Here is a 20,837-nt window from a genome sequence, read left to right as displayed (position 1 = left end):
CAATAGAATTTGTTTTTAAAAGGACGCCTCTATCTTACTGATTTCTCATTACTTCTCTCACTTTATCATTTTTTTAAAAAATCAAAAGTGCTATTAGTTAATCAAAGACCTCACTTATTTTCTTTTAGGAGAAATAAAAAAATAGCAAGAACACCATATGACAAAGATTTTATTTAAGAAGCAAAACACTGAATAGAAAGTCAAATATCTTCCCATATTGTCCATATTATTTATACTTTGTGTATATAATGCATTTAATTCCTCCCATGGTCCAGAAAAGGTTCAAGACAAATTATTTGGATTAACGAAGAAAGGAAAAGAAGAAAGATTAGAGACATAAAATGATATTAGAAAGAGGCTCAAGATGCATGCCAGACCACAATTTTATGCGATACAGGCTTGAGCTGTGAGGCTTTCTAGCCCCAATTTGATAAAAGAGGGACCCACTTCACAGCATTCCTATGGAAAACAGAACAGCTGGTCAAAAGCAGCTCAGCTATGGTTGGTACTAAGATCAGAAAGGAATGTCTTCTTGGAGATTCCTTAGAGAGGACACCATTCTACTTCTACTAAGAACACTTGTTACCAGTTTCTACTAAAATAGTTGCTTAAATAACTGACTGCTCCACATTGTTATCATACCCAGTTACCCAGGCCTGGGGCAAAATGATCTCTTGCCTCATCCAATCTTAAGCACAATTTATTAGTTTCCTATTATTGCTGTAAAAAAAAAAAATCAACATAAACTTCATGGTTTATTAACAACACACACTTGTCTTCTTGCAGGTCTGGCGATCAGAATTCTAAAACTGGATCTTATAGAGCTAAAATCAAGGTGATACTGAGCCGCACTCTTTGGGGACACTAGAGAAATATCTAATTGGCAGCTTCCAGAGGCTGCCCACACTCCTGGGCTCATGGCCCCCTTCCAGCAATGGCATCAATCCAGGCTCTGTTTCCACTGCCACATCCCCTTCTCTCCCTCTGCTGTCATCTCACATTCCCCTCTCTTGAGTCTGACCCTCCTGTCTCCCTCTTATAAGGACCCTGTGATTACATGGGGCCCACTTGGATCATCTAGGATAATCTCATCTCAAGAGACTTAACTCAATCACATCTGCAAGGTCTCTTTGCCACGCGAGGAAACATATTCACAGGTTTCAGGTTAGGACACAGACATCTTGAGGGGTGTGGGTATCTTTATTCAGCCTACCACATAAGACTCCATCATTTATCCATTTGCAGCTACCTAAATTGTAAGGATGGTGTCAGAAAACAGCAATGCAAGGCCAAACCTATATGGTAACAGTAAAGCAACCAATAGGGAACTTAATAAAAAAAGTTGTAATTCAAGAGTTAATCACAGAATCCTTTTAAGTAGCAAGTTCACCTTCTGTATTCCAAATAATATGATACAACAAAAATATTATTTACACAATTTTTTTGTCAGGAACACAATGGTTATAAAAAGAAGCACACCTACACAAAAACTTGAGTGTGAAGTAAAGTAACTGCAATACCAAGTACTGTACTAAAAATTGGGAACTTTACCTCCCTTCTCTCTCTGCGGTCACAGGGGAGAATGCCTACTGAATATTAAAAAAAAAAAAAAAAAAAAAGGTGAGACAGCCAGCTCACTCAGTACTTTAGGAAGGTATAAAGTCCAGGCAGCTTACTTGATTTTTGGAGGAACAGCTATAACTGAGCCCAAAGGGACACTGCTAGGGACAAACCTAATGAGGGAAAGATTCTATTTTAGACCCTATTCATCTTCCCTGACAAACCAGAGGAATGTAGGAGTGCTCACACCTTTGAGGTGCATAAAGAGATCTGTAAATCATTATGGGAGCTCAAAGGAAATAACTGTGACAACCCCTCCCTCTCACTGCATTCTGGGACTGACATCTCTCAACAGTGTATTTAATTGCGAAGTTTCAGTCAACACATGATGTTATTATGTTAGATTTTTCCCTAGAGGAGTTTTCACCAAGCATCAGCTTCTTTTTCACAGGAAGAATTCAATCCTGCCCACCAAACCACTTGTGTCTCCAGGAAGCTGAGGTTTCAAGGTTCTTTCTTGCCATGGAGTAGAGATTAATGTTGGGTCCGAGAGGACAGGAGACTTGCCACCTGAGAAAGTTTTCTCCCCAGTAGACTGCAAATACAAAATACACTTGAATCCCTCTTGACTTAAGGACTGAGGACTGAGATTTATCCCAGGGATGCAAGACTGGCTTAACATCTCCAAATTAATTAATGTAATACACCACATCAATAAAACAAAAAACAACCACCACATGATCATCTAAAACTGGATCTTATAGAGCTAAAATCAAGGTGATACTGAGCTGCACTCTTTAGGGACACTAGAGAAATATCTACTATCTAAACATGATCATCTGCATCGATGCAAAATAAGCATTTGACAAAACCCAATGCCTTTTCATGATAAAAACACCCAAACAGACTAGGAAAAGAAGAGAAATTCCTCAACTTGATACAGGGCATCTATGAAAAACCCACAGCTAACTTCATATTCAATGGTAAAAGACTAAATCCTCCCCCCTAAGATCAGGAACAAGGCAAGGATGAGTGATCTCACCAGTTCTACTGAACATTGTACTAAAGGTTCCAGCCAGGGCAATCAAGCAAAAAAATTAAATAGAAGACATGCACATTGAAAAGGAAGAAAATCTTATTCTATTTGCAGATCTTATAAGTAGAAAACTTACAAGTTTCTTATAAGTAGAAAATCCTAAGACATCCACTAAAAACTATTGGAACTAATAAGCTAATTCAGTAAGGTTGCAGGATACAAGATAACAAACAGAAATAAATTATATCTCTATATATTTACAATGAACAATCCAGAAATTAAAGTAAAAAAAAAAATCCTTTTACAGCAAAATATTTAGGAATAAAGTTGACAAAAGAAATACAAACTTATACTTTGAACACTATAAAATGTTGGGTGCCTGAGTGGCTCAGTCTCTTAAGCATCTGCCTTTGGCTCAGGTCATGATCCCAGGTCCTGGATAGTCTGCTTCTCCCTCTGTGCCTCCCCCTGCTTATATACATTCTCTCTCTCAAATAAATAAATAAAATCTTTAAAAAAAGAAAAGAAAAGAAAACTACAAAATGTTGTTAAAAGAAATGATCTAAATAAATGAAAAAACATTTCATGTTCCTGGATCAGAAGACTTAATATGCTAAAATGGCAATACTCCCAAAACTGACCTACAGGTTCAATGTGATCCCTACCAGAATGCCAGTTGGCCTCTTTGCAGAAACTGACAAGCTAATCCTAAAATTCCTATGGTAATTCAAGAGACCCAGAATAGCCACAACCATTTGGAAAAAAGAAAAATAAGATTGGAGGACTCATGCTTCCAAACTTCAAAACTTACTAAAAGGTTGCAGGGGTCAACACAGTGTGGTGCTGGCATAAGGATAGACAGTCTAGAAATAAATCCATATATCTACGGTCATTTGATTTTTGACAAGGGTGCCAAGACAATAAAATGGGGAAAGAATAGTCTTTCAACAAATGGATCAAAAACCTAAATGTAACAGCTCAGACCATAAAACTCTTGGAAGAAAACAGGCATAAGCCTTCTTAAGGTTGGGTAAGTCAATGATTTCTTAGATACAACACCAAAAGCACAAGAAACAAAAGAAAAGAGATAAATTGGACTTCATCAAAACTAGAGACTTTTGTGCCTATAAGGCACAAAAGCAAAAAAACTCACTTTACGGGAGAAAATATTTGCAAGTCACATATCTGGTAAGAGACTTATATGTAGAATACATAAAGATTCACATTTCAATAATAAAAAGACAAATTAACCAATTAAAAATTGGCAAAGGATCTGAACAGACATTTCTCCAAACATACACAAATGGCTAATAAGCACACAAAAAAACGCTTAACGTCATTAGTCATTAGGGGAACACAAATCAAAACCACAGTGAGATACCATCTCATACTCACTAGCATGGCTACAAGCAAAAAGATAATAACGAATGTTAACAAGGATGTAGAGAAACTGGAGCTCTTGTACACTGGGACTGGGACCATAAAGGTACAGCCACTTTGGAAAAGTTACAAAGTTAAACACAGACTTAAGGTGTGATGCAGTAATTTTACTCTTGGAATGTACTCAAGAGAAACAAAAACATAGATCCACACAAGAAACTTATACATTAATGTACAAAGCAGCATTATTCACAATAGCCAAAAGGTGAAAATAACCCAAATGTCAGTCAACTAATGAAGAGATAAACAAAATATGGCATATCCATACAATGGAATAGTACCTGTCAATTTAAAAAAAATGAAGTGAAGATACATGCTGTAACATGGATGAATCTTGAAAACACTATGTTCAGGCTACGTATTGTAAAATTCTATTATATGAAATGTCCCTAGGCAAATGCACAGAGAGACAGAAAGTAGAACTAGCAGTTGCCTAGTGCTGGGGATGGGTGGTGAAAATGTGGAGTGGGTGATATAAATGGGCAAGACGTTTCTTTTTAGGGTGATGGAAACATTCTAAAATTAGATTGTGGTGATGGTTGTATAACTCTATAAATACACTAAAAATTCACTAAATTGTACAATTAAAACAAGTGGATTTTATGTAAATTATATCTCAAAAATTCTGCTTAATAAACATTGCTGCACTGCACCTGGGTGGCTCAGTTAAGTGACTGCCTTCAGCTCAGGTCATGATCCTGGAGAAGCAGGGAGTCTGCTTCTCCCTCTGACCCTCTCCCCTCTCATGCTCTCTCCCAAATAAACAAACAAAATCTTCTTTAAAAATTAAAATAAAAAAGCAAACATTGCTGCATCCACCTTTCTCTTTCTCTCCAATCACTTGTTCTGGGGGAGGCCGCTGTCATGTCGTGAGGACATTCAAGCAGCCGTATAGAGAGGTCCCCATGGAAGGAAATGAAGCATCCTGCCAACAACACGAGAGTGAGCTGTCCTAGAAGGGGAATCTCCAGCCCCAGACAAGTAAATCTTCAGGTGACTGCAGTTCTGGCCAACGTATTGACTACAATCTCCTGAGAGATCCTGAGTCAGAACCATCAAGCTAAGCATCTCCTGAATTCCTGACCCACAGAAATCATGTTGCTTTAAGCCACTAAGTTTTGGGGTAATTTGTTACACAGCAGTATATAATTAATACCCCTTCCCTGACCCTCTCTTCAGTGTTAGGCTCTCTCTCCTGATGAAGGATGTCTAAGGAAATGTCTTCCCAGCAGCCCTTCCTCTCCTAAGTTTGGTTTCACCTCCATCAGCATGTTCACTGTAGTAGCTGTCATGTTAGTAAATCATGATCCCATTCCCTGGCCTTAATTGATGATCTGAAAGTAGGCATCTGACCAAAGCCAGGTCAGTAAGGTCCTGCCCTGAAATTTCTATACCTGAAGCTGTGGAAAAGGCAGTATCTCTGCCTAAAGCTTGTATGATGTAAAACCTGGGGTCTGCCAGCAGCCATGTTCTTTCCCATGTGGGAAAAGGTAGATGGCAGTGGAGAGGGATGAAGCCCATCACGTGGAAATAAGAAAAGATTCAAGATGGAGGGAGTACAGAACATATGTCTCTGGTTCCAAGGATTCCTGATGCAACCCTGCCCTTACTATGGAAGAATGTATCTGTCTTGTGACCCCACCATCTACAACAGCACTCAGTACTTAAGAGGTAATGAAATATTTCTGAAATAAATGAATGGGTAAGATAATCCAATATCCTTCCTATAATACCCCCCTCTTTCTCTTTCTCTTTGCTGTTGTTCAATAGAGAGATTTGAGTATTTCAAAACTAAAAGTCCTAACCTCTTTTTTGCTACCTTTATACTCTGTATCTCTCTATTATTATACTTATGGCAATATATCCTAATTACTGGCTCACATGGCCTCCTGCCCTACTATCAGAGGGCAAGATATTTGCTTAGTCATTTTTGGTATCATCAGCACCATTTAGTCTAGAAAACAGAAAGTGTCAAGAAATATATGTTTAACTGATGTAATCAATCCTTTACTCTTCATTCTTCAGTTTTTATAATTACTGTCCCCAATTTATCAACCTCCTAACATTTACAAGATACTGGGAGACAGGATAAACCACTGCTTGTGGCTTGGTCGTGCATTTTCATCAATTCAATGAATTCATTCAACAAATATCTGAGTACCTACCATATGCCAGGGGCTGAAAATGGAAAAAGGACATGGTGTCTGCCCTCAAGAACCCTACAGTCTAGCACAGACAAGTACATTGACTATTACAGTGTGTTAGATGTTACTGAAGATATACACACAGGCTGCTAAGCAGTAGCAGGGATCATGGGGAGTTCTACTTCAGAAGGCAAGACAGACACAGAAAAAGATGACAGCCAGCAATGTGACATGGGCTAAGCACCAAATGAGTGATTTGTTTTCTAAGTTACATGGGGTTAGTCTGCACACTTTAAGAAAAGGTACCACCATGGAGTGATTTTCAGACTTTGCATGCAACCAACATCTCCTGAGTGCCTTACGTGTGCCGAGCAAACTGCTTTGCACTCTTTGAGCAGGCTCGCATTCAACTCTCACATTTTGTAGTCGAGAGATATGAGTCTGAAAGAGTGAAGTGACTTGCCCAAGTCTACACAGCAAGTAAGTGGCAGAGCTAGGATTTAGAATTAAGTCTTCCAATTCCATGTCCGAGGATACCATGCTATGCAATCTACACAACTGGAACACTTTCCACGTGGCTTTCATTGGCTTTTCAATCATCCTAGAGCATACAATACAGTGTTGGGCTCATATGGGCAATCACCAACTGCTGACTTGATACGGCTATAATGTTTGTCCACATTTTGAGAAGCAAAGAACTGTATCAGATCAAATTACTTTGGTGCCTATTATAACATCATGTGCTGACAAGAGTGCAGTTGGCTAAAGATGAGCAAATCTTTCAAGCTATATTTTAACAGTACTTTTGACCACTATATCCGGTCAGTTGTTCCAATGTTCAGTAATAAATCAAAATGACTGTTCATTTCCTTTGACAGTTAACAGTACTAATGAATTCAGTATAATCTCACCATCTATCAGAAAAATTTCTAAAACGCAAACTTGAAGGTGATGATTCACATGGTTAGCCGGGAAGGAGAAGTAAAGCAGTACTCATTGCTTTCTACAAAACTAGCATTGTTTGCAAAACCCAGAAACTGAGCAATTGGTTGACTACTAATAACAAGTAGGCTGCTCTCTGGTCATTTAGCAAAAAGCTCCTTGTTGCACCATGGCCAGGGGCTGAGGAGCATATGACTTCAAGTAGCTTTTGTGTGATACAGCATAATTCTACCTATATAAATCAGTGAAGTGTTACATAAGATTTTTAAAAAAGAAATTCAGTATCTCCACAGCAGAGAGCACCTGACACTGAGCCTGGCACAAATCAGATATTAATACTGAATAAGTGTTTACTGAAAAAAAAAATGACTTAATGGCCTTCTGAAAACGTAAGTTGTCTACTAAATGAAAAGAGAAAAAAACCAACCAAACCCACACAGATTATGTTAGGAACTCAAAAGATTATGGGGTAACTAGTGCAAGATACGTAAGAAATTCACAACCACCAAAAAAAAAAAAAAAAAAACGTTGAAATGAGTAAACACGCATTTGACAACCCTCTTAAATTAACTCACCACACGGGCACTCGGTGGAATGCTAACCAGCCATCTCATTAGAAATAAAAACGAAAAGGAACAGGTGACAGATCTAACTTTACAATCTGTTCAAAATGGTAACAAGGTGTACTTGGCATACACCTGAAATCTGCTGCATAAGCTCTGTTTCTACATAATAAAAGAGTATCTCTATATGCCAAACAAGCTGAATCATAAACCTTAATAAATGCTCACACGAACACTGAATAGTAATAATGAACTCTTTAAATGTATTAAAATGTATTGTCCAGAAATGAAAAAATATCTCTAATACCAGACCGGGCTCCACAAATCTAAACCCAAACTGTACTGATTAGTCCAAATAAACATTTTCCAAAATGAACAACTCGGACCCACACAACGAATAAAGTAATCTAACAAGTATAAAGCTTGGAGCAACTCTAGTGATCTCAAACGTTAGAACATTAGAACGTGAGCGCTTAAGCGGACTGGTTTAGCCGCTTTTACTTAGAGCTTTACATTTACAGAGCCTTCTTCTCAAAAGACCTCTGAAAGAATTCAAGGCCAAGTATAGTGTTTCATGATAATTGCAAATAAAAGCGCTCGGACCCTGAGCCCGCGATCCCTCTCTGCCTCACTACAGACCGGACTCATGAAAAGCCCTGGGGACAGCCACCCCTTGAGCTCGTACAGGACCCTGGCACCTCAGGGGATGGTTCCACAAACCCCCACCGGGACCACCTCTAGGGAAGCAGAGGAGTGGAGGAGAAGCGAGTCAGGCTCCAAAACAAAGCGTCGTTCACCCCACACAGAGGCAGGCGCACCTTTCGCCCCGGACAGGATGCAGTGACCGATCAGTCACCTGTGCGGGAAGGGGGCGCGAAGACATCCTCAGAGACTAGTGCCAACAGGCAGCTGTCCGCCGCTTCGCGGGCCCCAACGCCCTGCACCCGCAGCGCATTCCCGGGCTCGGGAAAACTTTCGGCCCGCGCCCCCCGGGTGCGCCCCCACCGCCAGGTACCCCCCGGCTTCAGCCCCGCCCGCGAGGCCCCGCCCCGGGCCCGCCCCCCGCGCCCACTTCCCGGCCCCGCGCCCCCAGCCCGCGCAGGCACCCGCGTGCCCTCGGGGCGCGCCCCCGCGCCGGGCCCGGCCGCCAGAGGGCGAGGTCGCTCACCCGTCCGCAGCTCGTGCTTGACAGTGAGGAGCTGCTCTCCCCCGGTGCCGCCGTCCCCGCTGGTCCCCGCGGCGCCGCCGCCGCTGCCGCCCTCCTCCATCTTCTCCCTTTTCCGATCCCGCGGGGTCCTACGCGGGGATCCAGGAGACAGCGGACGCCCGGCCCCTCAGAGGTCCCGCTGCAGACCCAGGAGCCGGGGTGCGGCAGCTCCAGAACTCGGACGCAGCGACGAGTCTCTTTCCCGCTCTGGCCGCACCGCTCGCTCCTCCGCCTCCTCCCCCTTCGGCGGGCACCGCTAGTACCGCGCAACCAAACCGCCCCCTGTTCCGCCGCCTCCTCCTTCGGGCCGCTCCGCCCACAGTCAGCAAGGTAGAGGAGCCATTCTAGCCGCTATCGCTTATTGGGCACAGGGCGCGCGCATCTGTCAACGCCGGCTCTCATTGGGCAGTCCTCTCTGACGCTTCAGGGGCCGCCCCGCCCCGCTCCTCGAATTGTTGTTGCTTGGCGGGGAGGCAGGAGAGGGAGAAACGCTACCGCTCCGATTGGTGAGAACTGAGATTCTGCCCCGCCCATTCCCGCTGGTGCGCACGCGCATTCAGGACCTTCCCTTCCCTGACCTACCCAGAACGGTCACACCCCTTATTCCCCAGCTTCGATCTGTTAGTAAACAGTGTCTAGTAGTCAGGAGGACTTGGAGTCTGTGATTGGCTATTGCTGAAAGAGGCGGGGATGGCTGATTGGAATGTTTGGTCCGCCAATCACCGTGGACAGAGGAGGGGCCTGAAGGGAGGCGCTTCTCACACACGTGTTTGCGGACGTCTGAGGGTCCCAGCCGGCGAACCTCAGGGGTGTGCCCAGCTGGAAGACGGCGTGTCTTAGGAAGGTGTTACTTGAGCTAGTGTGCTCTATACCAGTTAAGTGGAATTTGTGCGTAAGTGCAGGTAGTTCTTAGACATTGCAAAAATTCACAATCCCAGCTCGCCATGAGGACGTTTGCAAAGGATAGGTATTTCCATTTTGTACAAGATACATACAAGGCACCAAATGGATACAGAGATTAATAAAATACAATACAATCCCTGCCCCTAAACAGCTTTCAATACAAACGTGAGAAACAATTTGTATATACACAGGAAATATAAAGCAGAATTTGGGGGAAAAAAACATACAAACAGAATGACACAGATGACAATAATTATTCTCGGTAGGGGAGCTGGGAAAGGCTTCTAGGGCAAGGAGGAATTCGAGATAACCAACTTAAAGGATGGGTAAGATAGAAATATCAGCAGCAGATCTTTCATGCAAAAATGGTAACTGTGAGCATAGCCTAGAGGTAGAGAAGGCAAGGGTGGGTTAAATGATTAATAAGACTGGATGGAAGCATGACCCAAGAGAGAGAGAGCTAAAAAGGTAAGGTGCTGTCAGACAACGGAGAACATTGACTACCATACTAAACAGTGCAGGTTTTAGTTAGTACAGGTTGAGGAGTCCCAAAGAGTAGTTACAATATCAAAGCTGTTCTTTTGGAAGTTAGCTTCAGTTACAGTGAGAAGGATGGACTTAGGAGAGGAGAAAGCTAACAGGGCGAGAATACCGTTGGAAAGATAGAACTGTTAACCTGAGAACTATCGGGAACTATGCGGTAAACTTTTACAAGCAAAAGGAGTTTATTCAGGAATAGCAAAGAATTACAACTTCGGATGCACAAGCTGTGGTAAAACTATAGGCAACTCCAATAAACAAAGGAGAGGAATGTTTTTTAATAGAGAAGGAGGAAGTTGGCCGGGGTTGTTTTGAAGGAAAGTTCATTGGAGAAAAGCAAGAGTTCAGGGGGATGATGGTTTCTCATTGGCTGAGTTGCATGGGTAGTCAATTTCATGTAGGAGAGGCAATGTACATCTTTCCCTGTTGGAGCCTGTAACTGAGGGTTCTTTCCTCTTGTCTATTCACCTATTGGAGTCGGTAATTGCCAATTTTCCCCCCTAATTGCTGTGGAATAGTAGGCTCCCCCTTCTCACCTCCTGACTCCACTTTGGTGAGGTTTCCTTTTTTTGATTTTCACAGAATTTACGGGGGCCTAATTTCTGGCAGTGGACCTGAGAATGGGAAAGGGGGAAGATTAAAGATGGGCATTTGGATGTATTTCACATAGAAGTGACCTTTTAAACTAAGCATGGATTAGGTCAAAGATCAAACACTCTCTGTAGAGGATCAAGCAATAGATATTTTAGGCTTTGCAGGCCAAGTGGTCTCTTTCACAGCTACTCAACTCTGCTATTGTAGTGTGAAAGCAGCCATAGACAATAAGTAAACTAATGGGTATGGCTATGTTCCAATAAATCTTTATTTATGGACATTGCAGTTAAATTTCACATAATTTTCATATAATAAAGTATATTCTTCTCCTTGTAATTCCTTTCAACCATTTAAAAATATAAAAGCCATTCTTAGTTCTTGGGCTATAAAAAGCAGGCAGTAACCAGATTTGGCCTGCAGGCCATAGTTTGCAGACTCCTAGATTAGACTGCCGTGGAAGAGAAAGCAGAGAAGGCTTGACAGCCCCTCCAGGTTGCCTGAGCAACCTAGGCTTACCTGTCTGGAACATTTATCCCACTAAACCATGACTGTCGACTCACTTGCTTTTCTCCTGCATAAGTAGTGTGCTATTTGGAACCAGGGAATGACTGTATGCAATTGTTCACTTATTCACTCAACAACTTTTGCACCAGCTATATACCAAGTATTGTGAAAGACACTAGAAACACAGTGGAAGCAAAACAGATGTAATCCTTGCTCTCATAGAGCCTACAGTCTAGAAATGGAAATAAATATTAAGTAATCACATAAAGAAATGTAAATTTTCCATAGTGATCATGCTGTAAAGGAAAACAAAAGGCTGCTACAATAAAATATAATGGTGGGGGGGGCTGATTTAGGTTGGAGGAACCTGAAGGCCTTAATAAGGAAGTATTATTTAAGCTGATTCTTTAAAGATGAGTAGGTTTTAACCAGGATGTGGCAGGAACTGGTCTGCTGCTCACCAATCTCATTTCCTCTTCCTGGACACACAGGAAAACTACTTTTTTTTCCCCTTTGCAGTTAGGTGAGGGTCATGTGACTGTGATCTGGCCAACGGGGTGCGGGCAGACATGATGTGAGCCATTTCCAGGCCTGGCCAGAGAACCCCCTGCATAGTCACTTACGTTTTCTTCTCTTCCCACAGCAACTACAAAGGCCATGTTTTGAATATGGGGGTGCCACCAGAAGAAGAGCCCCTTGACCTACATCAGACTGTGATGTGAACAATAAATAAACATCAGATATAAACTACCAAGATGTTGGGGTTGTTTGCTACCAAAGAAAAATCTAGCCTATCCTGACTATTTCACAAGGGAATTGTTGGAGGAGGAAGGGTGGGGGAGAAAATTTTAGGAAGATGCAGATGCCAAGTCCCAAGGCAGGCAAAGCGTCTATGTATGTTAGGGGTTGAGAGAAAGCCCGTGGGGCCATAACACAGTGAGCGAGAGATGAGGTTAGGGAGGGAGGCAGAGACACAACCATGAAGTGTATGGAAGGCCTTATTAATATTTTTGGAGTTTTTCCTGTGTGAAGTCTGAAGCAATGGAAGGAATGTAAACAGGAGAATGATATAATGGAATATGATTTTCAAAAGGCCACTGCAGGTAGTGTTTGGAGCCTAGGCTGGAGGAAGCAAGAAAGGATACAGGGAGATCAGTTGGGAGGTTATAACTGTAGTATGGGCAAAAGATGGCAATGGGTGCAGTAGATATGGCAAGGAATGGAATGTTTCTGGATATGTATTGTGGTCATCATAAAGGATTGGATTTGCTGGGTGAGGAAAAGGGGGCCCCTGAAATGACACTGAAGTTTTTTAGCATGAGCAACTAGGTGGATGTAAGAGGATGGTGGTATCATTTAATGAGAGGGGTGAGTCAAAGGGAAGAGCATATTATCAGAGTGAAGATTTTGAGACATCCAAGCCAATATTAAGTAGCTATGTGGATATATGAGTCTGGAGCTCTGCAGAGAGGTCTAGCATAGAGATAGATATAAATTTAGGAATCACTGGCAGATAGATGGTATTTGAGGCCAGAGATATGAATAAGATTGCCTGGGGCAAAAATGTACAGAAGGAAGAAAAGAAGACCCAAGGACTGAAGCTAAGGAATTTCAACATTTGGATGTTGGAATGAGAAGGTAGAGCTGCAGGTATTCGAAGAAAACCCTCAGAGTTTTGTGTTTTGGAAGCTGAAGTGTTTCAAGAAGGAGGTAGTGGTTGGCTGAGTCACATGCCCTGAAAGGTCACATAAGATGAGGTCTGGAAAGATCCCATGAATTTGCCAACTTGGGTGCCATTGGTGACAATGTCCAGAGTGGTTTTGGTAGAGCAAATGGGAGGTGAAGGGGTAGAAATAGTATGTGTGGACATATTTTTCAAGGAATTTTCCCCTGGAGGAAAACAGAGAAGGAAGGCCTTAGCTGGAGGGACCCAGAGAGGTTTTTTGTTGTGTTTTTTTTTTTTTTATTTTCAAAAAAATTTTAAATTTCAGAAAAGTTGCAAAAACAATACAGTTCCCACATACCCTTCACTTAGCTTCCTCTAATGTTATTGTCACACACCATGGTTCAACCAATAATGCTGAGAAATTAATATTGGTACATTACTAAATTATAGATTCTACCAATTTCACAACTTTTTCCATAAAAAAAAATGATCTAATATTTTTAATGGTTGGGAAAGAATTAAGAGAAGAATATTCCATGGCACATGAAAATTATGTGAAATTTAAATTTCAATGTCAATAAATAAAGTTTTATTGGAACACAACCATGTCTTTTCTCTGTGCCCGTATCCAATTCAGGATCCTCCATTACATGTAGTTGTCATGGCTCCTTAGTTTCCTCCAGTCCTTGGCAAGTTCCTTTCCTTGTCTTTCATGACCTTAACTCTTTTGAAAAGCACTGGTCAAGTATTTTGAAGAATACCCTTTGATTTGAGTTTGTCTGATATTTTGTTATGATTAAATTTGAAGTAATGCATTTTTGGCAAGAGTAACAGAGGTGATATGCTCGTTGTCAATTCACCATATCAGGGGTACAAGAAGTTTATATTCTTAATACTTGTGATGTTATCCTTGAACATTTGGTTAAGGTGGCATTTGCCAGATTATTCTAAAGGTGTTATTTTTCCCATTGTAATTAATAAGTATTGGGAAAGTGCATGAGAGGGAGGAGGGGCTGGAAGTGGGCAGGGATTACCTTGTAGACTTGGGGATAACTTAGTCATCTCATCTCAGTATCCAAGCTTCTAGAATAGGCATAAACTTTGGGATGTTTTTTAAAGTTCCTCAAGTGATTGTTAGGTAGGGGGATGCCTGGGTGGCTCAGTTGGTTAAGCGACTGCCTTCGGCTCAGGTCATGATCCCGGAGTCCCGGGATCGAGTCCCACATCAGGCTCCCTGCTCGGCGGGGAGTCTGCTTCTCCCTCGGACCCTCCCCCCTCTCATGCTCTCTCTATCTCATTCTGTCTCTCAAATAAACAAATAAAATCTTAAAAAATAAATAAATATTTTATAAAAAAAAGTGATTGTTAGGTAGAACCAATTTTGTAATGTACAACTCTAATGCACAACCATTAGAGTAGAGGGAGGTAAATAAGAGCACACTGGAGTTTTGAAACAATAACAACTGTTCATAGGTAGTGATGGTGCTAGATAGTTTAGGAAGAAAAATGACAAATCAGTGGTTGAACACACCAAATGAAATGGGTGGGAAGAGCTTAGCTGACAGTGACAGAGAGGATGGCTTGAAATCCAAGGAGGAAAAGTTGTTGAAGGCACATGAGATGGTTAATGAAGGTCTGGATGTAGTTGCTGGAATTAAGGAAAACATCACTGTTCCCTCTAACCCTGAGAGATGGACAAGTAGTAGGGACAGACCTGTTTGTGAAGAGGCTGGGAAAGGGAAGGTGTCCAGGAGAACATCCGTTTCTGCTAAGGCCCAGAAGAGTAATAGAGAAAAAGCTTGAAAATATGTTTGTTCCCCCTTAGAAACTGCCTTTCCACCAGGCTTGCTGGTTACTGGTGCCAGAATGGGGCCCCTGCTCACCCCTTTATCTTGTGGGCCTGTGTCTGTGGCGCCATGCTCTGGCCTCCCTTTTCCTTAGCATGGGGGGAAGGGTCAAAGCAAAGTCGGGAAGAACCTTACTTGGTGTTAGCCATTAGGGCTTAATGACCTCATTATTCATGCATTGTGAGCAAGAAGCTCCTCACCTTTGGATTTATAAGATTTAGGGAACACCAGAGGCTTACTACGTCTTGCCCCCCCCACCCCAACTGACTCTATCAAAACATTCAGATATATACTCAGAGAAGAAAGAACTTCTTTCAAAAAAGTCAAAAGTGACATGATCAACATCTTGAGTCTGTTTTTGACCTGGTCAGAACCTTCTCTGTGCGCTAGAGATCCAGTAACTTGTAAGGGACTCGCTGCGGGATACAGAGACCGACAGTTAGTGGGTGTAAGGTTCATACTCTCGGGAGACACCCATCCACTGCTGAAGTTGACATATGGCCACTGTTGTCAGCAAGGATGTTGGGAAGGCACACACACCTGGGGTCCGCAAACGGGAAGAAAGTTCGGTGAGGGGGCAGCAGCATCAAGACAGTTTCGCACTCTACCTTCTGGCATCCCAGATAGGAGCTTAGAAATCCTGGAATGTGGCAGACATGGAGTGCTGGGCTGAGCTGGAAGATCTGGTCTGAGCTCTGGTTTGTGGACCTGTGCCAACTGGTGCACAGCAGAAACAACTTCAGAGGAATGCACCTCAGAGACGTATCCAGTGATAGTCGAGATATTTTTACCCCCCACCTCCCCAGCACTCCCTCCACCCTCAAAACCTGCTGGAAGCCACAAAAAAACAAAACAAAGTGAAAACACAGAAAAAGCTCCGTTTTTTAATGAAACAAGGAAACTCTCAAAACCTCAAACCACAAGCCATGAAGTTTGCCTGCCAAATACTGTAAAATTGGGACTGAAATTGGTGAAATGCTGAAAGCCAACCTACACTGCCTCCAGCCTTGAGGAGGAAACACCTTTTCTTCGATGCTAGTGTCACAGTCCTAAGGGACTGGGTCACTGATCCTTGAATTAGAGTGGGGTTTCTCAAAGGCCAGGGGGCCTTGTATGACTGGGGGAACAGGAAACAAGTTTAGGTGGCACACAGACAGTCATTTAATTACATCAAATAACATAACGAAAAAGTGATTCATTTAGAAAAGAAAGTCTTGGTTTGGTGCCAATAGTCTTTAACTTATTTCTAGTTTGTAGTAATTTCTCTTTCTAACCAGGAATATGTGGCCCTCAGACTTGGCTTCCAGCAGACACCCATGCCTGGCTAAAACATACCAGCATTGTTTTGTTTTAGTTGCATTTCATAGTTACCTCCTATTTGTCACAAACAGTACTGGCTCTTCATTTCTTTTTTTTTTTTTTTAAGATTTTATTTATTTATTTATTTGAGAGAGAGAGAGAGCACGAGCAGGGGGAGGGGCAGAGGAAAAGGAAGAAGCAGACTCCCCACTGAGCAGGGAGCCCGATGTGGGACTTGATCCCAGGACCCTGGGATCATGACCTGAGCTGAAGGCAGACGCTTAACCGACTGAGCCACCCAGGTGCCCCTGGCTTTTCATTTCTGATAGTGATATGCCCCCTTTTTAAATAAGTAAAATTTAGGAATTGATTCGAAGAAGAACCTTGATTATAATAGAGGTGATATGCAGATGCAAAAATTGTAGAAACAGTACCCAAATAACTGAAATTTAGATCTGAGTAACAAGATCCAAGGACCTCACAGGAGAAACAGGTAGTGTTGTAGCAAAGAACTAGGATGATAGCAGGGAAGGTCAATGCCAAGGAGAAACCAGGCAGATGCTCATTTTTTTTTCTATTGTCTGTGACCTGGCCTCTTCACCAAAGGAGTCTTCTGGAGGTGATAGGGTAAGGGACAGAGGTAATTGCTAGATTATAACCCAGAGAGCTTTAGACGGAGAGGGCTGCACTGGGGGCCTCAGTAACCTCTTCAAGGCCCAAACCTGAGAATCCAAGAGACCTTCTTTCATGGAGAAGAAATTAACAGATTTGGAAACGCACCAAAGGAAGCTGCCAAGTACATCAACATTCTTCTTCCACCCCTTCCATGTAATTCTTTAACAGAGAATGCCCCGGGGCACCTGTGTGGCAGGCAGTTAAGCATTCGACTCTTGGTTTCAGCTCAGGTCATGATCTCAGAGTCATGAGATCCAGCCCTGCGGCGCGCTCCGCACTCAGCATGGAGTCTGCTTGAGATTCTCCCTCTCCCTCTGCCTCTCCCCACTGCTAAAGTAAATTTAAAAATGTTAAAAAAAGAAGAAGAAAAATACCCCATCTCAGTGGGGAAATTACAAAATTACAGAAAAAAATCTCAAAGAGGAGGTTCAGGGGTACAAATAAAGAATTATATAGCAACAAAAGATGATGAAACTGAGTGGCAGAGCTCAAGAAAGTAAAGAGAGGAAAGCCACTTTGGAATCAACCAAATATGGGGGCTCCTGGGTGGTTCAGTTGGCTGAACCATCCATACTCTTGATTCTGGCTCAGGTCATGATCTCAGGGTCATGGAACCAAGCCCCATGTCAGGCTCTGCGCTCAGCTCAGAATCTGCTTGGGATTCTCTCTCTCCCTCTGCCTCTCCCCCGCTTGTGCACACTCTCTAAATAAATAAATAAATAAATACATAAATAAAATCCTTAAAAAAAACAACCCAAAATAGAATGAATACAAGTAAAAAACATAATGGAACAATGTGGAAAATAATAAAGAAATATTAAAAATTATAAAAATGCAATAGTTATGGAAAATAAACAATGGAGACCTAGTACATGAGCAACTGGCATGCCTGAAGTAGCACCTGGAACACACGGAACAGAAGGAACTTAACTGAAATGAAGATTGAGTCAGCAGGTAGAAAGCACACACTGTGTCAAGGTAAAATTTGTTCAGACTGATCAATAATAAAATATACCAGATAAAAAAAATCAAAAGCCGCACCTGATATTAAATGACAATAAAGCAAGCTCTGAAAACATTAGGAGCATGAAGATGTGATTCATGAATTTTATATACTGCCAAGTTGTCTATTAAGTATAAAGGCTATTGGCAGTCACTCTCGAACATGAAAGAACTCAGGGTTGCCACGTTCTTGAAAAACATCCTTTTTAGTGAAATCCAGTCAACCAAGGGATGAACCAAAAGAAATCAAGAGAATTAAGGATTTAAAAAAATTTTGAAAAATTTTGAATTGTTTAAATACGGAATTAAGACTAAACAGCTGTGGAATGTATGGTTAAAGAACAAAATGTAAATACTGCAAACGCTTACACTTTAAAAATAATTATATACCTAACAAAAATTAGGAAGTAAGGGAAAAGTTGCAGTGGGAGGACCTGGAAGGATGTACATTTATTCATCTTTAACAGCAGGGAAATAATCACTGCAGCTTTTCTAAGCAAGCATGATACCAACTTCTTGATGATTTTTTTTTCTTTATTTATTTGAGAGAGAATGAGAGAGAGAGAGCACATGAGAGGGGGGAGGGTCAGAGGGAGAAGCAGACTCCCCGCCGAGCAGGGAGCCCAATGAGGGACTTGATCCCGGGACTCCAGGATCATGACCCGAGCCGAAGGCAGTCGCTTAACCAACTGAGCCACCCAGGCGCCCCTTGATGATTTTTATATTAGCTTTTCTTATCTTCAAAGGGGATCTTGTAAGATTTTTTGTGGTATAGAAACATCTAGCTCAAGTTCAGCAACTTCTGTTTTACTTCTGTTTCTTTTTCTGTAAGATTAATTTTGATCATTTTACTTAAAAGTAATTTGCAGGGGCACCTGGCTGACTCGGTAGAGCGTGTGACTCTTGATCTCAGGGCTGTGAGTTCGAGATTACACACGTTGGTTGTAGAGATTACTTGAAAATAAAACCTGTAAAAAAAAAATAAGTCTGTGGTGCCTGGATGGCTCAGGCGTTAAGCATCTGCCTTAGACTCAGGTCATGATCCCAGGGTCCCGAGATCGAGTCCCACATCGGGCTCCCTGCTTGGCAGGAAGCCTGCTTCTCCCTCTCCCACTCCCCCTGCTTGTGTTCCCTCTCTTGCTGTGTCTCTCTGTGAAATAAATAAATAAAATCTTAAAAAAAATAAAATAAAATAAAAAATAAAAGTCATTTGCAAAGTAAAATCCCACTGTTGTATATTGATCTTTTTGTTGGGGTTGTATGCACAAGGACCTGTTGAGATGATACATTCCAAATGTTGATGGCTATTTCTGGTGAGATGCGGGGCATGTTTTTTTTTTTTAAACTTCCTCTTTGTACTTTTCTATGTTATTTTTATCATAAAGTACATCATATATAAAAATAACAGTCATTTTCGGGGTAGTGTGGTAGAATGATAAAATGGCCCCCGTGACCTTTGTCCTCGGGTGTTGCTCCTGTAACTATGTCATGTTCTACAGCAAAAGGTTATTATAGATGTCATTGAAGTTACTAATTAGTTGACTTTAAGATTGGGATGATCTGGGTGGGCCCAACCTAATCATGTGAGCACTTGAAAAGCTGAGAGTTTTCTCTAGCTGGCAGCCGAAGTCACAGAGATTAGAAGTGTAAAAAGTCTCCCATTCAAAAGAGATATTCTGGTCCTGGCTTTAAAATGAAGGGGGCCCTATAGAAAGGACCTGAGAGCAGCCTCTAGGAGCTAAGAGCAACCCTTTGTCAAAAATCAACAAGAAGACAGGGCCCTCAGCCCTACCACAAGGACCTAAATTCAGCCCCCCCCCCGAATGAACTAGGAAGTAGATTCTTTGCCAGCGCCCCCAGACAGGAGCCCCACCTGGCCTACACCTCAGCTGCAACTTTGTGAAACCCTACCAGGGACCCCATTTGATCTGGCAAGTTCTGACCTACAGAACTGTGAAATACTAAATGGATGTTGTTTTAAGCTGCTTAAGGTCACGGTCATTTGTTACACAGCATAGAAAACTAAAAAAAGGTAGTAAACATTTTTTCTTCATGCCAGACACACAGAATCAGAATCATCATCATCATTAGCTCATCTTGCCTGGGCCATCCTCACCCTGCTGCAAGTCCTTATTCCTCTGTCTGCAGAGCTCAGAACATCCCCAGATGTTCCTACATACTCCGTGAAAAAACGGACCATTTCGTGTTAACAGCTAGAAGACTCTAGTTTGGGATCAGATGTTCGTGGAGACTTGGAGTCAGGTTATGCCTTTTGTACTAGTTGACTTTTTAAACCAACCAACCAACCAACCAAACAACCAATCAAACAAACAAAGGTTCTAAATGAACAAAGAGACAAGATAGGGCTGGAAAGCTCGAGATGAAGGAGACAGGGTGGGAATGGGTGATTAGTGAATAGGACACCAACATGGTGCAGGACTGAATACACAAGCATAGTGAACATATTTCTGCCCCACCTCCTCTTTCTCCCAGTCCTCGGAAACAATCATTTTTATCTCTTTTAGGTATTTCTTCTGGTGTCACCTCTATAGCTTAAGTAATTTGCTTTTATCGCTATTGCTTGATTTATTTTGTACCTTATCTTGTTTCCTCCTTACATGATAAATGAGGCTTTAATGATTTTCACCAACACCCTCTCTCCTCTTTATAAGGTTACGCGAAATTTTGTTTTTTATAGGTTTCCTTTGATTTCTTATTCTGTCAACTAAGGGCAATTATCTCTTGACTGCTCACAAAAAAGATGAAGGTAACACCACACTTACCGTTTGTGTCTACCTCTCAATCTCTGCCATATACAATTTTAAGGATAAAGAATATTTACATTATCTTCTTGATAGCTAACTCTCCCATAAACTGATCATAAATAATGAAAATCATTTATACAGCATTTACAT

General features: G+C 41.9%; 1 protein-coding gene across 1 annotated transcript in view; it reads right to left on the bottom strand.

Moving 5' to 3' along the window:
- The window catches only part of RPS6KA5 (ribosomal protein S6 kinase A5), a 178,428-nt gene extending 169,234 nt beyond the window's left edge, over nucleotides 1-9,194 (bottom strand). Inside the window, exon 1 of the mRNA XM_028099153.2 lies at nucleotides 8,854-9,194. Within this exon, the coding sequence (XP_027954954.2) occupies nucleotides 8,854-8,953 (100 nt within the window). The 5' untranslated portion in view covers nucleotides 8,954-9,194. The remainder of the gene's footprint in view (nucleotides 1-8,853) is intronic.
- Nucleotides 9,195-20,837: the final 11,643 nt, after the last annotated feature.

This window comes from Eumetopias jubatus, unplaced genomic scaffold (assembly GCF_037043125.1).
Source record: "Eumetopias jubatus isolate StellerSeaLion01/CBP00866 unplaced genomic scaffold, mEumJub1_p1.0 scaffold_7, whole genome shotgun sequence".
In the NCBI taxonomy this organism is placed as follows: domain Eukaryota; kingdom Metazoa; phylum Chordata; class Mammalia; order Carnivora; family Otariidae; genus Eumetopias; species Eumetopias jubatus.
This window is presented reverse-complemented; position numbering and strand designations above follow the sequence as displayed.